At 36.8% G+C, this 14,509-nt stretch overlaps 1 protein-coding gene across 1 annotated transcript in view; it reads left to right on the top strand.

The window, feature by feature from the left end:
- The first annotated feature begins 1,475 nt into the window (after nt 1-1,475).
- The window catches only part of LOC145998375 (uncharacterized), a 30,695-nt gene continuing 17,661 nt past the window's right edge, over nt 1,476-14,509 (top strand). Inside the window, exons 1-9 of the mRNA XM_083134782.1 lie at nt 1,476-1,542; nt 2,787-2,866; nt 3,515-3,627; nt 5,483-5,660; nt 6,348-6,458; nt 7,234-7,374; nt 10,250-10,400; nt 12,376-12,452; nt 13,514-13,611. Of these exons, the coding sequence (XP_082990908.1) occupies nt 1,482-1,542; nt 2,787-2,866; nt 3,515-3,627; nt 5,483-5,660; nt 6,348-6,458; nt 7,234-7,374; nt 10,250-10,400; nt 12,376-12,452; nt 13,514-13,611 (1,010 nt within the window). The 5' untranslated portion in view covers nt 1,476-1,481. The remainder of the gene's footprint in view (nt 1,543-2,786; nt 2,867-3,514; nt 3,628-5,482; nt 5,661-6,347; nt 6,459-7,233; nt 7,375-10,249; nt 10,401-12,375; nt 12,453-13,513; nt 13,612-14,509) is intronic.

Here is a 14,509-nt window from a genome sequence, read left to right as displayed (position 1 = left end):
CTTCACTGGAAGTTCTGGGTTCGAATCCAGGAAATTTGTGAGCCTAAACTGACCAGCTTTTGTGAGTGATTACATTTCTTTACCGTTCTGGTATTAATGCAAACGTTTCGTTATTATTTTACAACTTTTTTTGTTAGGTTTACTAGAATCACTTTTCCAAATCACTTATTATTCTGTTGTGTTGTGCGTTTTTCCATAAAATGAACAACGCTACAGTCTGATTTCAATGCTAATATCAATTAGGAATTTAGCATGAAATAATTAATATTCACACACACATACATACAATTCCATTTGTAAGTTTCTTGCTGCATGTAGATTTATCTCGAGTGATTGTGTTGATTTTATGTCTTCTACACAATTCAATTCATAACCATGAGAAATAATATATATTTTTTTTGTTCACGGAATATTTTTATTGCCTTGACAAACATAAACTTGCAAACTTCGAGTTGCATTCCTTGTATACGAACGTTAAAGCACGTTGCATTTTCGTGGCCAATTCCAATTGTGATCTTTTATTTTATTTCGTGGTCGCGATTCAATGTATATGAAGCAGAGAATCGTGGTACTTTCAAGCACTGCCCATTGTAACTTACCCGTTCGTTTTTTACTTGAGAGAACGTGCGAACAAAACATCGTAGCAAGAGATTTTGAAAAGGTTCAAAGCAATCAACATGATATAGCACACATTACATTCAAGAGGTGCTTGTAGAATTTCAGGTACGCTTTGTTTATGTTAATATTTATATTGTGCTAATAAGACCAGTGGCGCAGGAACGCGGGGTCATTTGTTTACCCCTCTTGCAGTCAGTGCAGAGGCCGTGGTCGAGATCGAATTATATGTGGGACCCTACCCCCACATGTCTCATGGCACGGTGCAAAGTGCATGGGGAGCTTGTACCATACCTTTATTTACTTTACTTTTCAATTTGCATCAGGACACCACACCATCACAAACATCCGTGTCTTATGCCTGGTGTCTCACAACTCCGCTTCAAGATCGACTAAATTTCGGATCTACTTTCGGGGATCGAACCAGGGAGCACTAGTACCAAAAGTGAGAGCTCTAACCACTCATCTAAGTGAGAGCTCACCATTCGGCTTAGAATTATATTTTTTTAGTTTCTAAAATACTTTCTACCCCCCTTCCCACCCCTCAACGGCACTGAAATTTGTAATGATACATGAATTTCTTCCTCCAAAATAAGAATTGCGATAACTGAATCAATTGCCGAAAAAAAAACCTTGATATGTTACATATGAATGCTATAAAATATCTTGGATTGCTAATAAATTCTTCCTCCGCAATAGTACTGAATTTATAATTGAAAATAAAGGTACGAGTAAAGAGTTTATCCTGCTGTTCAAGTATCTGTGATTTTACTTGCAACTCTCTGCTCTTTCTTAGTCAATTAATTATTGCTCACCTCCGATCCACGGTATAAAAACATAATCAAAAATTATCTTTACAGGTACCGATGGCCATGAAGACGCTGAAGGCAATATGCGCATTGTTTTTAGTACAGTGGAAAGGCATCGGTAAGGATATACTTGCGCATATGATTAAATATAAAATATTCGGAGATATGTTTAAATTGCAAGGAATAATGTGGTTTCCAATTAAGGATGGTATCGATACGTGACTTGGAAATGTCTCGGTGTAGTCTCGAGTTGAGAATGCCTGTGTAGTCCTCTGCCCCTTGTCGTTGCCTTGTAATCAAGGGGTCACGGGTTCGATACCCGGTGGAGGCACATGACACAGTTGTTCAGATCCCACTTTAAACTGTAGGTCCAGTCCCGATTAACCTTCCTGTGCATAAAGTGCACAAAAATTCAATCAATTAATCAATCGTCCTCGGTCTCGTCACAATTTATACGCATCCGTATTGTTGTCGTTTCGGTCTCATATCGAAATACAAACACACACACACACACACACTAATATAAACAAATGCATAGCGTGTCACAGAACAAACTTTCACAGCGGATAGAGGATATTAAAGCTTTTCTCAATACGCTTTTTCTGTTCTGTGTCTTGCTTCGACGGTAAGTCTCTTCGAAAACAGAAATTTTATCCTGAACGTATATGCAACCACGCAGCCCAGGCTCACAGTTACCACTAACGGATGGACTATGTGGATACTGTAAATATTCAGCTAAATATCCTCTTTGTATGCCTGAAGAGATCGTATAGTAAACTAAATTTTGTTTAGATACACTTTGCAATATCAGGACGGACAGTTAGTCAGTCTAGCCTTACTGTACATAAAGTGGACTTAAAACACCAAATCAATCAAGTTAGTCAGTCTCGTCTCGACAAGTCGCGAATGATTTCGTCTCGTTCTCGCCTAGATTTTAACAAGAACATCTCGGTACCATCTCCATTTCCAACGTAGCATTTGTTTTTAAATTGCATGAAATCTTTCGTAAAATATTTTTAAAAAAATGATGTGCAAAGTAGTTTGAAAGTCTCTCAGCTCTATCTTCAATCTTTAATATTTTTTATAATTAGTATTTCCTGCACTACACAATAAACAAAGCTGTCTAGTAGGACACCTTTTTAATACTCACAAAACAGTGCGAAAAATCAAACGCTGTACAACCACACAGTAATTGAGAATGTATAATACGAATTGTATAGTCACAACCACACTGTTAATTTCGAACATGGCATGCTAAGAATGTGTCGATGTGATCTTTTAAATACATTTTTTTAAAATAGCATATTCGGTAATCTGTACAAACCATATATGCATGTATTCATGTTATTTTTTTTGTTTCAGAAAATGTCCAGAGGAAAGAATCAAAGGGCCTACGAATTATGGGAGGAGACAAAGTGATTGTAAAAGAATTTCCATTTATGGTTAGTTGTTTCTATTAATTTCGCAATATAGATCAGAGGAAGCTGTGGACGAACATAAATAGGTGTATATTCATTCTATTAAATTAAATTTATTATACAAGCTTTTAAACTCAATATCAGTTACTTTTCGCCGACCAACGACTTCTGGAATGGTTTTCCGAAGTTTGGGAAATCCTCCAGAACACAGTTGGTCGCCAACTCCGCAGAACCTTTTCGTCCCAGTTTTATAGCTAGAATACAAACAGTGGGCATCTAATAGCAGTTCGATGTTTGTGTTTTCAGAGTTAGTTAATTGTAATTACAATTTGCAAAGGTTAACTCAAGTGTGTCCGTGACTGTACCTCGTTGGTCATGCATCCATGCAGGATATGAAGATAGTCATGGTTGTATCCAAGGCTTTTACACTTCCAGTAACTACAGCTTGTTTCACTCTGAAATTTCCCGTTGGTGTCGACTGTACTGTAAACTACAGTATTTCGTTACATTGTCCTAAAAGAAATCGCAACATGGAGCACTCATACATTGTTATTATTATTATTATTATTATTGGGTGTCGTCAATTACAGTTGTGTTAATATTACACATGTATGCATTTGATTCTCACTGATTCCTTTCGCAGCATTTCTTAAGATCATTTTTTGCTTGCAGGTGTCAATCCACTATAAACTGAAAGATCAATACGTACACCACTGCGGGGGCGTTATAGTGACACAGTACTGGGTTATATCAGCCGCACATTGCCATGTTAAGGAATTTTTAGCGTACGTATTATTATGTAAACTGCATGAGATGAATTTTTGTTAGTCTGTTATAAAAGCTTGCAACAGTAAATTGTATTGTGAACACATATGATTAGCGCTATTAACGTAGTACAATTGCAGTCCAGGGTGTACTTCGTGGAAGGAAGATTGACATTTGGATGTCTTCACTAACGAAGAGAAATTAGTCTTACTCGAAATTAAACATTAAATACGTCTTGGGTTCAATGAACAGTTCGAATACAACCACCTCTTGTAACAAAGAATGAAACTGGCAGAAACGCGAAGTAAAAAAAACAAAACATCAATCAATCTTCGTTAGTGGTATGAATTATCGTGTATCTTCAGTCCACACACTCCACAGTCATTATGTACAGGATGTCCAAGAAATCTCCGTGCCCTTAGATTATATTACACAGCACATATTACCACTAAATATGTGTAAATGACATTTATTTAAAGTAACATAAGTATCTATTTATTTACATTACAACATACTTGGGAACTTTACATTAAGTTACAGTACATGCCCCGTGCGTTGTTGTCACTTAAAGTTTCTCATTGTCAGCACTGTAACTATATCCGCTCACATCATTCATGGCGCAACAACTGACATCAGTGTTGCCAACCACTTTTCGGCAATGTCCCTACATACGTAGTCAAAATGTCCCTACAACTAACCAAATGTCCCTACGCCAAGTAAGTCGACTAAAAAAAACACCACCTCATGACCATGCAAGACAGAAGATAAAATATGCACATTTTCTTACCAAATCTTTCTGCTCGACGCTTCCACAATTTATGAAGAAAGGTGAATCGTTTACTGTTGATTATGTTATTTGAAGTCATACATGCTGCTGCTGTGAAGAGATAGATGTTGGTTGGTGATGCTGTATTTCTTGCAGTCTTCTTCACGTGCCTTAAGGGAAGAATTTATCACTAGCAAAGAATTTAATAATTCTGGTCCCATTTTATTTATCTTTTTTTGTTTTTCTATCACTTAACATTGAAAATATTATTTCCGTTTCTGCGTTAGAATGTGGTAATGTTAGTTAGCACTATTTTCGCGAGAGTGGAAATGTTTTCAAAAAAGAACTTGCCTTCAAAGTTGGAAGCGGCCCCGGCGCCCACCCAGCGTCGAATAACATGGGTACCTGGGGGAAACCCTGGGGGGTAAAGGCGGTCAGGGGCGTGATGCTGATCACATCACCCCAATCACGACCGGATCAAGAAAGTGTGGGGCGTTACCCCCACACCCCTATACGCCTTCATGGCGTGGTGCTATGCACAGGGGAGAACTTTACCTTTTTTTTTCAAAGTTCTTGGTAACCGATAACATGTTACAAAATTCTGATGGAGATTTGCACCTTTTTCACAATAAAATGTTATTTTCCAACACTGAATAAAGTCCCTACGTTTTCCCTCATTTGGCAAAATCTGTCAGTACTTCCCTACGCGGGCAAAATAGTGAAAAGTCCCTATGCGTAGGGACATGTCCCTACGGTTGGCATCACTGACTGACATACGAATTCGAGCGAGCATTGTATGTGAACTTCAGAGCAGGGATGTCAACCACGAAAACGAAAACATTCCCAAACAACCGAATACAGTCCAATTTTCAGCATTATCACAACAGGATACATGCAAGTAGGGGTGTGGGGACCTCTCGAACGTGCTTTCCTTTTACAAAATATGCAATTTTGAGTCAACATATGCACAAATGCTATTAAATATGCCACTGCAATGAAGGCCTTTAAAAGATAAAGTCTATAAAGAAGTTCTTGAGACTAGTGAATTTTGATATTATTGATATAATGTTGCTTTCTTAAGAATTAGTGCATTTTCCTGATCATTTCAGACAAGCAATACCACTAACAAGAGACTGTACGCCGAAGAAAATAATAGCTGGAACTGTCACGATAGAAAATAGCACCGCTCTTCCATCGGAACAGGAGAGGACAGTTGAGAGAGTGATAATACATGATGATTTTCTCATGATACCTGGGAATGTTCAGAATGATCTGGCGCTTTATAAGGTAAGTAAATTCAGAAGCAATTGGGATACTTGTAAGTTACGCATTGTTCGTGTTTAAGAAAACACGAAATAATACACAGAAGTGCCTTTGATGTTTGAATTTGCTTGAACCTTGAGATTTGCAGTTGTGATGTGAGTTTCGTTTCGTATAAAGCTAATGTGTTGTTACAATAATTTGCGATATTAATAATATCTCTCGCTTAGTCTATTAATCTTTATAGTAGTGTCACTTAAACAGATGGAATTTGAATAGAATATAAATAATCATGCAAATATCTTGCAAAGTGATGCAGAAGAGAGAGATTTGAAACATTGTTGTAACATGTTGATTTTTACGTTGGTGTGTTTATTTGCATAATAACTGTGCACTAACAAGCCATGAAGTATAATAGAAAAATATATATTTAATATATTATTAATTTATCAAATAATATTATATAAATATAGATACACATATGAAATATATATATACGGCATCAGTACGCATTCAACTAATCATCTAATAGCGATATTCTGAGATTAAAATGCAAAAGAAATCTCACAATAGACATTGTGACTTCAAATGATAACTAATTTTGGAAAAATTATGGAAAATGTTATTAGGAATTATATTGGCTTGTAATTGACTTTAATATGTCATAGCATGTCAAATACTTGACAATTTATTTCACTGCCTCTTTCTCTTTAGGTTACTGAGCCATTTGAATTTAATGCTTATGTCAATAAAATTAATCTCCCGACCAAGAAGTTTGAGGTACCTCCCGGGACGAGTTGCAAAACAATGGGATGGGGTCGAACGGTGAGTAAAATTAGTTAGAGATAAGGCGCTAAACAAGTGGCAATAATAAAATCCACAAGATGTTTATATATGTTTATACGTAACATTCTTGTTAAAAATACCATCCCTGGCTATTATTTGCAGAAGGTAAATCATTTCGTAAACCTTAGGAATTGTTACTCTTCTAAGTACAGTGCTATTCTTACGTCTGTTGACAAAATTTCGACCTACAAGTGTTGCCACCTAAGGTGATATGCCCCCAAAATGGCACTTCTTGACGTAAAACAAATAATCTCCAGTCACAAATCCAGGAAATCCTGCACATGACCAATATTGGTCGCAAATGACAAATTAAAATGGCATGGGTCATGAAACATCTAATTACGACCATTAGGTAATTTCTTACATATTTTTCTCAGCCAAAAGTGGCATTCTGGAAAATGTTTAAAGCTGACTTCCGCTATTTAATAATTTATACAGTTTTCTGAATGAAGTAAACTGATTATATAAGGCATTGAAAATATCTAAATGAATGAGGCTTTATAATGCAGAAAACCCGGTGTAAATATGTATCTCTTTTACGATTTTTATGTTATAAGCTATCAAGGTTTGGGTTGCGCCACTTTTGAAACACTCTGTATTTTGAATTTCAGGACTTCGGAGACAGCACTGACCCAAATAAAATCATATGAAATCCTAAAATTGTACTCTGCCAATGCAACATAGTGAATTGTATGCTCAAGAAAACACGGAAGCCATGCTGATAAAAGCAAACCTGTTTTTTTTTTCTTCCTAGGAATACAGCTGGGTATCAACGAGACTTTTGAAATTAAGCGTGATGGTGGTAAGAAATGAGGAGTGCGAGGAGGCGCTGACCAACGAGAAAAATAAACGGGAAATATGCGTAGCTTCTGATAAGGGACATGACACCTGTGACGTAAGTATATTCTGACAATAACGCGGATGCTATTCGCGATTAATATTATCCGATATGCCATCTGGTGAGATTTTTAGGAACCACTCCACGTAGAACACCTCGCTGCACTTCGCCGTGTTGAAGCCGTTCAAAACATGGGGAACATGCGAAAAAGTAGCGTATACTGTTCAGTTTTTGGCTCTAAATCGTTTTGTGGTTCAGGACAAGTGAAAAGCTTACATATGTTTTCCACTCCGTGGAATCAACAAAATGATATGTTTAAATAAATCAGGGAAAACAGAACTGATTGACAAGATTGGCATAACTGAAATGCGGCAAGGAAATTACGAAGAATGTACGAGTCTGTTCACTCTATTTTCCGAAATAATCTTTCGGAAAGATGATTTTATTGCCATGAAAGTAAGTTTTAAATTGTTCTTTATGAATATATATTTTTTTTCGAAAACAATGTATTATGTATGTAATTTGGAACAGGTGCAAGTCGATTAAGTGCAAAGATGAAAATAGTTTTTGAGAATTAATTAATGTCCGTAATCATAAAGATAAGTCAGAAAAACATAATTGACATGCTAATGTTGCTGTTTCATTCAGTATGTTAATTTTTAGTGATGACTGAAAATAGCCTTAATGAAATTGTTCTTATTGTTATTATTATTATCATTATCCGGTGTTGTTATTAAACCAGCCTGCCTCTTTGGGGAAAAAAAACTGTAACAGCATGTTTTCATTTATTTCCTCCCAAGCTTTGCAATACAGGTGAATTGCTTTATTTTCAAATCATTTCTGAAAGCCTGTTAGGCAGTTACAACCGAGGTGCAGTGCAGATGAAACAGCACCGCTTTGAAAAACCAGTGCCTATACATTAGTTTCACCTTCGTTATAGTTCCTGGAATTCACATCGCATTCGGAATATTTAAATATAACGCGTAATTTAAACGTTCCTTCCATACCAGCAATGACAACACGCTGCTATTACGTACTACTACTCAATGTAAACAAAGATCTATCCTACGTAGAGTGGCCATATTGGAAGCGTGGTAATTTTAATCGCGAATATCTCCGAAGGTTTATCCTGGTGTATCGTTCCCGCCACAGGATCTTCTGTCGTCTGCTGGCAACTTCCTCGTGTTTCCAACCAATAAGAAGAGCGCTGGAGACAGCATTTGTTTCGTTCTCTGCCAACCAGACCTCGCCGTTCCGTTTGCGAGGGAATATGAACATTTACAGGAGAGGGGAAAGCAACCGATACACAGGGAGAATGCATTTCAATAATTTGCTTTTCTTGGGTTTGAATGATTCGTTGATTTTATTTACTTGCCCATTCGAATGATTCATGCAACAGCCCTGCAGACGACACTTTACTCAGTGGCGGGAACTGTACCAGGATACACCTTCTGGCCAAGGACGTATTTAGGAGGGAGTCAGGAACCCCCCGAAAGATTTATCAAGTACATACATTAAATAATGAAAAATATATTCGTTTAGCGTTTGTTGTATCATTTCCTCTGAGCTTATTGGAAGATAAGGTTTATATTGGGATCATACGGCTTTGAAGGACACGAAGGACGTATTCAGGGCCCCTTCCCCCCACCCGAAAGACTTATTAAGTACGAAAATTAAATGAAAATATACTTGTTTAGCATTTGTTGTATAATTTCCTCAGAACTTATTGGAAGACAATAAGATCATACGGCTTTGAAGAACACGAAGGACGTATTTTGGGGGTCCGGACCACCCCACCCCCTCCCCACCCGAGAGACTTATTAAGTACGAAAATTAAATAATGTAAATATACTCGTTTAGTATTTGTTGTATTATTTCCTCTGAACTTATTGGAAGACAAGGATTATTTTGGGATCATTCGGCTTTGAAGGACAGGAAGGACGTATTTAGGGGGGTCCAGGGGTCCGGCCCCCCCCGAAAGGCTTACTAAGTACTTAAATTAAGTAATGAAAATATTAGCATTTGTTGCATAATCGATGGTTATTAATTTCCTCTGAACTTTTTAGATGGCAAGGATTATATTGGGATCATACGGCTTTGAATGACATTGCAAAGAAGATTTATGTACACCACTACTCAAATTAATATACATAAAATATTAATCAGAAGCTTACATTTCTCCAACTAGTACATGTAACATAATTTTTGTTTTTCAATAAATATTCAATTATTCATCTATTTGGCATTAACTTCATTGCCAGGGCACTTGTTTTTATGTAAATTATTCCGATCTTAACTACAGGTAAGCTACGTAATGAATATGCGCTGGCTGTTATATCTATTCTTATAGAGTTTTTTTTATCTATTCGTGTAATAATAATAAAATATTAATTTATGTGTTGTAATTAGTATTAATTCGATTTAATATAATTATTTTAATTTAAATATTATTATTATTATTATTATTCCTGAGACACTTGGTTCGGATCCTCCCCCCAAACATATTTCTAGATACGTGCCTGCTTTTGGCCTATTCTTTGAATTAACGTTTTGCGTGTCAAGTAACAGAGTACCCAAAGGAAGATTATGGACTAAAAAAAACATATTTACTTATTTTTCTGTTCCTTATCTTATTTGTTTCCTTTCCCACTCTTTTCGCCTTCCTTTGAATCTTACAGTTTCTCCTTCTTGCTGTCCTTTTTTCTTCCTGAATACCAAGGATCACGATTCTAGAATCCCTGTATTTTTTTATTTGGTTTATTTTTTTCATTTCGCTTTTCTGGACAGTTTTGGCTAATCACGAATTCCTGGATTTGTAACACGGTTCACAAACAACTTCGCGACAGAGTCCGTGGTATCGTCAATTGTTATTTAGTGACATTTTGAACTCATGAGTTGGCAACATTGATAACTTTTTGTGTTTCTTCTCTAGGGAGATTCAGGTGGGCCTATCGTGTGTCGGAAAAAAATCCTTGCTGGGGTTTTATCAAGAGGAACAAATTCCTGCCCTGGTGCCACTGCTGCTGTGTACACAAGAGTGGCATATTACTTGGATTGGATACACAAATACGTGAATTTGACTCGTAAGTGCTTACATTATGAGAAACACTATTTCTGCTTCTGTAGAACCATGTACCGATAGGTTAAAAGCAAGATCCGATCCTGCATTGCTCATTCCTTTCTTCCTCCAGCACCTCTGCTCTGCAGTCCAAGCATATGAGAGAGCTCCTCCACAAACAAGGCGGGTTAACCAGGACTGACGTACTCCATTTACAACTTTTCTGGAAGTCATGCAACAATGAATCTTCATTCTTTGTGTGCAGATATTGTTTGAATTTCGTGCTAAAATGGCAACTACTTTATTATTCTCCTCACATGAGAATCTGCGAACACTTGAAGTCAGTGGTGTCCACAGGGCGGGATTATGACGCAGGCTGCGCCATCGAAATTTAGTGGGGGGGATTTTATCCCTTCAAATAATAGAGAATTCAACATATATATATCAGTGGCGTGTGCTGAGTCTAAGACCTGGGCTTCAAGGAAGCCACGTTGCCATCCCAATGGTAGTCAGGTTGCAAACTTATAAAAATTCAGGTTGCCAACTTCTAAGAATTCAGGTTGCCAACTCCTAAGAATTCAGTTTGCCAACTCCTAAGAATTCAGGTTGCCAACTTAAGAATTCAGGTTGCCAACTGCTAAGAATTCAGGTCGCCAACTTCAGAACCACCATTATCTTCTTTTTCAAATCAGCTTAATTCACACAGTTTCTAAGATATTTCTCTTCCGTATTTTACTTTCTAGGCTTCGCAGATAGCCTAGCTAGCCTGGAATATACGCTCCTGATATATATATATATATATATTCCAAAAAATATGTAAAAATTTTACACCTTAAATGCACCATATTTAATCCATTAGATGAAGATAAAAAAGTGTTTAAGGGCATTATCGAAAGGGGAAGGGAGGAGAAATATCCAACTCTTATGTATTAGGCCTTAATTGCCACGTGGGTTCTGGGAGGGGATTCTGAACTAAACGTTTGGGGGGAGGGCAGTGTGCAACCCAAGGTCTTATATTATGGCGGGTATTTTAGTTAAAGGGAGATTGAGCATTAAAATGATGGGAATTTCCAATTCTTGTGTATTACTATTGTCTTAGTCTGTTTCGGAAATTCTGGTGTGGAGGCTGAGAATTAATTTTTTTAGAGGAGGCAATATCAACTCTTCAATATCAACAGTAAGTTTAAAATTGGCATGGAAATTTTGGTGGTAGGATTGAGTATTAAATTTAAACAGGGAGATAGGAAGCTCTTGATAAAGTGTTAAATCTTAGATTCTCAAGGGATTTCTGTCGTGGGGAGAGAGTTAGAACATTAAATTTTGGAGTCTGTATTTAGCGATATGGTATCTACACATTTTCGACCCCGAACGTGCTAAGAGAGAAGCTGGAAAAGACTAAATATCTCGGGATCCTAAGAAAGTATTGACACCTCATTAAATTAATATTCTTGAAAGTCTGCAAAGAAATGGATGTAAAAATGTTCTTGCTCGCTTCGCTCGCAACAACGATAATAAGTGTTTGGCACTTTGCTGAGGAGAATGTGAAGAAGATTTATACTATAGCTGCATTACAAGATGTAGCCGATATTCTCGATATTCATTAATAACATCACTTCTTAAAATATAATGCTTAGGCCTAGTGTTGGTATACTGCTTAATTTAAAGCAGGTGCATCATTTGGGACAAAAATATATCGAATTTGTATTTCTAATTTCTCGTCACAGGAAATTTTTACTTTATCAAGTTAAAAGTTAAAATCCACGTAATTATTGTTATGGGTTACTAAAATAATTATATCCCCCCCCAAAAGAGTAACAGTATAATATTATCGCCCTGAGCTTAAGAATTTCGAACTAGGGTTCTGTAATGTCTCGTGAAACAATAATTGAATCGGTCATACGGCTGGAGCATGTTATTTGGTTTGCCAAATAAACCCCAAATCTGCTTTTTAAACTTCTATTGCTGTTGAAGATAACTTCACTTATTTGTTCTGTTCACAGATCTTCCACCAGAGGAAAGATGCAATAGTTCCGACTCGAACGTATCACACACGAGAAGAGCGGATTATCCATTTATGGTAAGCTGGTCAAGTCACGCTGTCGTGTTGTGTTTCTAGGCATCCGGCTAATGCTCTTCTGATTTCTCTATTTCTTAGCTCCTCCCCTTCGATCCGTCGGTCGCGATGGTTAAAAATTTACTTAAACGAAATGTATGCGACTACTTCGGACATACCAAACCAATATATACTCGAAAGGTAGTGTATTTTGAAAGTCGATCCCTCAGTGGGAAATTGCAAATCTGTGTTACGTTGTTGAATGCATATTCACGAGAAATTCGTGCTCCTCTAGGGTTTGTAGTGTCAAAACGGCGTGCCAAACAAAATATGTTAGTAACAAAAGTTATTTTCATAATAATCTCTGTACGCTGGAAATTTGTGCGGTATTCCAGCGGCAATGGGACTCGAAGCATTGACCATGAGTCATACAATGAAAAGCCTCTTGGCAGGCATAGACCCTCAAGGAGATATTGTTCAATTGATTGAAATTTTTCAGTCCACTTTATGCATAGATGGGCTAATCGGGATTGGACCTACAGTTTAAAGTGGGATCTGAACCACAGTGTAATGTGCCTCCAACGGGTAACGAACCATCGACCCTTTGATTACAAGGCGACGATGCCAAAGTGATGTTGTGCCACGCAGTTTTGAGAATTTTGAAAATTAAAGAAATAAACAATGAATAATAATGTAGAAATAACTATATTTACAAGTAACACAGATAGAAAATTGAAGTATAAAATTGTCAAGAAGGGTATGTTAGCGATTACACATTACGTTTGATGTCGCCTTGTAATCCCGGATTAGATACCCTGTGGAGGCTCATAGTGGTTCGGATCCCACTTTAAAAAAACTCTAGGTCGAGTCCCGATTAGCCCATCTATGCATAAAGTGAACTTAAAACACAAACTCAATCAATCAACTATTAAACTTGCATAAAAATTTAGAGAAATATCCTAAGTAAATGGTTCGAAATTTTAATTTATTAATTTTTAAATATTTAATTATATGTTATTCAGCTTTACAAGCTTGGAGCTGGTTTACGCTGCGGATGTTAATGACGGTTTTTTTTCTTTTTTCAGGTGAACATTATTGGGCGTCATGGAGATGTGCTCGAGTTCTGCATCGGAGTGATTGTTGCAAAAGTCTGGGTCCTTTCAGCTTCCAGCTGCGTGAAACCGTATGAAATCCACTGTTCTAGAATAGGTTGCCAAATTTGTCTAAAGTACAACTATATTTAATTTTTACGAATGAGAACTTATATTCCTGGATTCATGATACCCAATCTCACTTCGTGTGGCCATGGATGTCCACAGAATTTCTTCCAGGGAGGGGCAAACAAGGCACATGTTCCCTCTTAAAAAATCATTGCTTCAGAAGGGACAGTCGCAGACATATAGGGACAACCGACACAATGCCCCACATACTATGATACTGACTGTGAGTCCAGATAGCAGTGCCTTGCTAGTCTGCCAAATGCAGGTCAGGATGCATTAATAGATAAAGCAGGTTTAATTCTATTCTTAAATACAGCTTCAGTTTTCCTCTTAACTGCCCCTTTGGTAGAGATTTTTCATTAAATAAATATTTATTTTCTTTATTACTAATTTACAACTTTACCTAAGTTGGAGTCGATTAAATAAACGTTAAGAAAAACGAAAAAAAGTCAAGAAACGTCCAGAAAAAGTCAAGAATTCTGGATTTGTTATTTTGATAGAAACCCTGTAATTGAACTAAAAACTACTCAACATGAAACTCTGGAACCACTTCAAATTATGGTAATTGCTGAATACTTGTTTGCCATTACAGGGCATAATGCAAACGTTGAGAGAGTACTTTTATTACCATCAGCACAACAGACTCACGAGAGAAATGATTTTTTCATAAAGTCTGTAAAATGTTTGGTACTGGTCCCTATAATTTCAAAGAGTTTGACTGCCCAATCTAACATAAATATATTTTGACTAAACCTGAAATTTTGAGAAAAATTGTCTCCTCTGAGAAGTACCACCTAAATCACGTAGTAAGAAGTGCATTGTTTAGTATGATTGCAAGTTTTGAAATTTTGCATTTAAAAA

This window comes from Lepisma saccharinum, chromosome 14, assembly GCF_977018435.1.
Source record: "Lepisma saccharinum chromosome 14, izLepSacc3.1, whole genome shotgun sequence".
In the NCBI taxonomy this organism is placed as follows: Eukaryota; Metazoa; Arthropoda; class Insecta; order Zygentoma; family Lepismatidae; genus Lepisma; species Lepisma saccharinum.
Note: the sequence above shows the minus strand (reverse complement) of the source record. Positions and strands in the feature narration are given on the sequence as shown.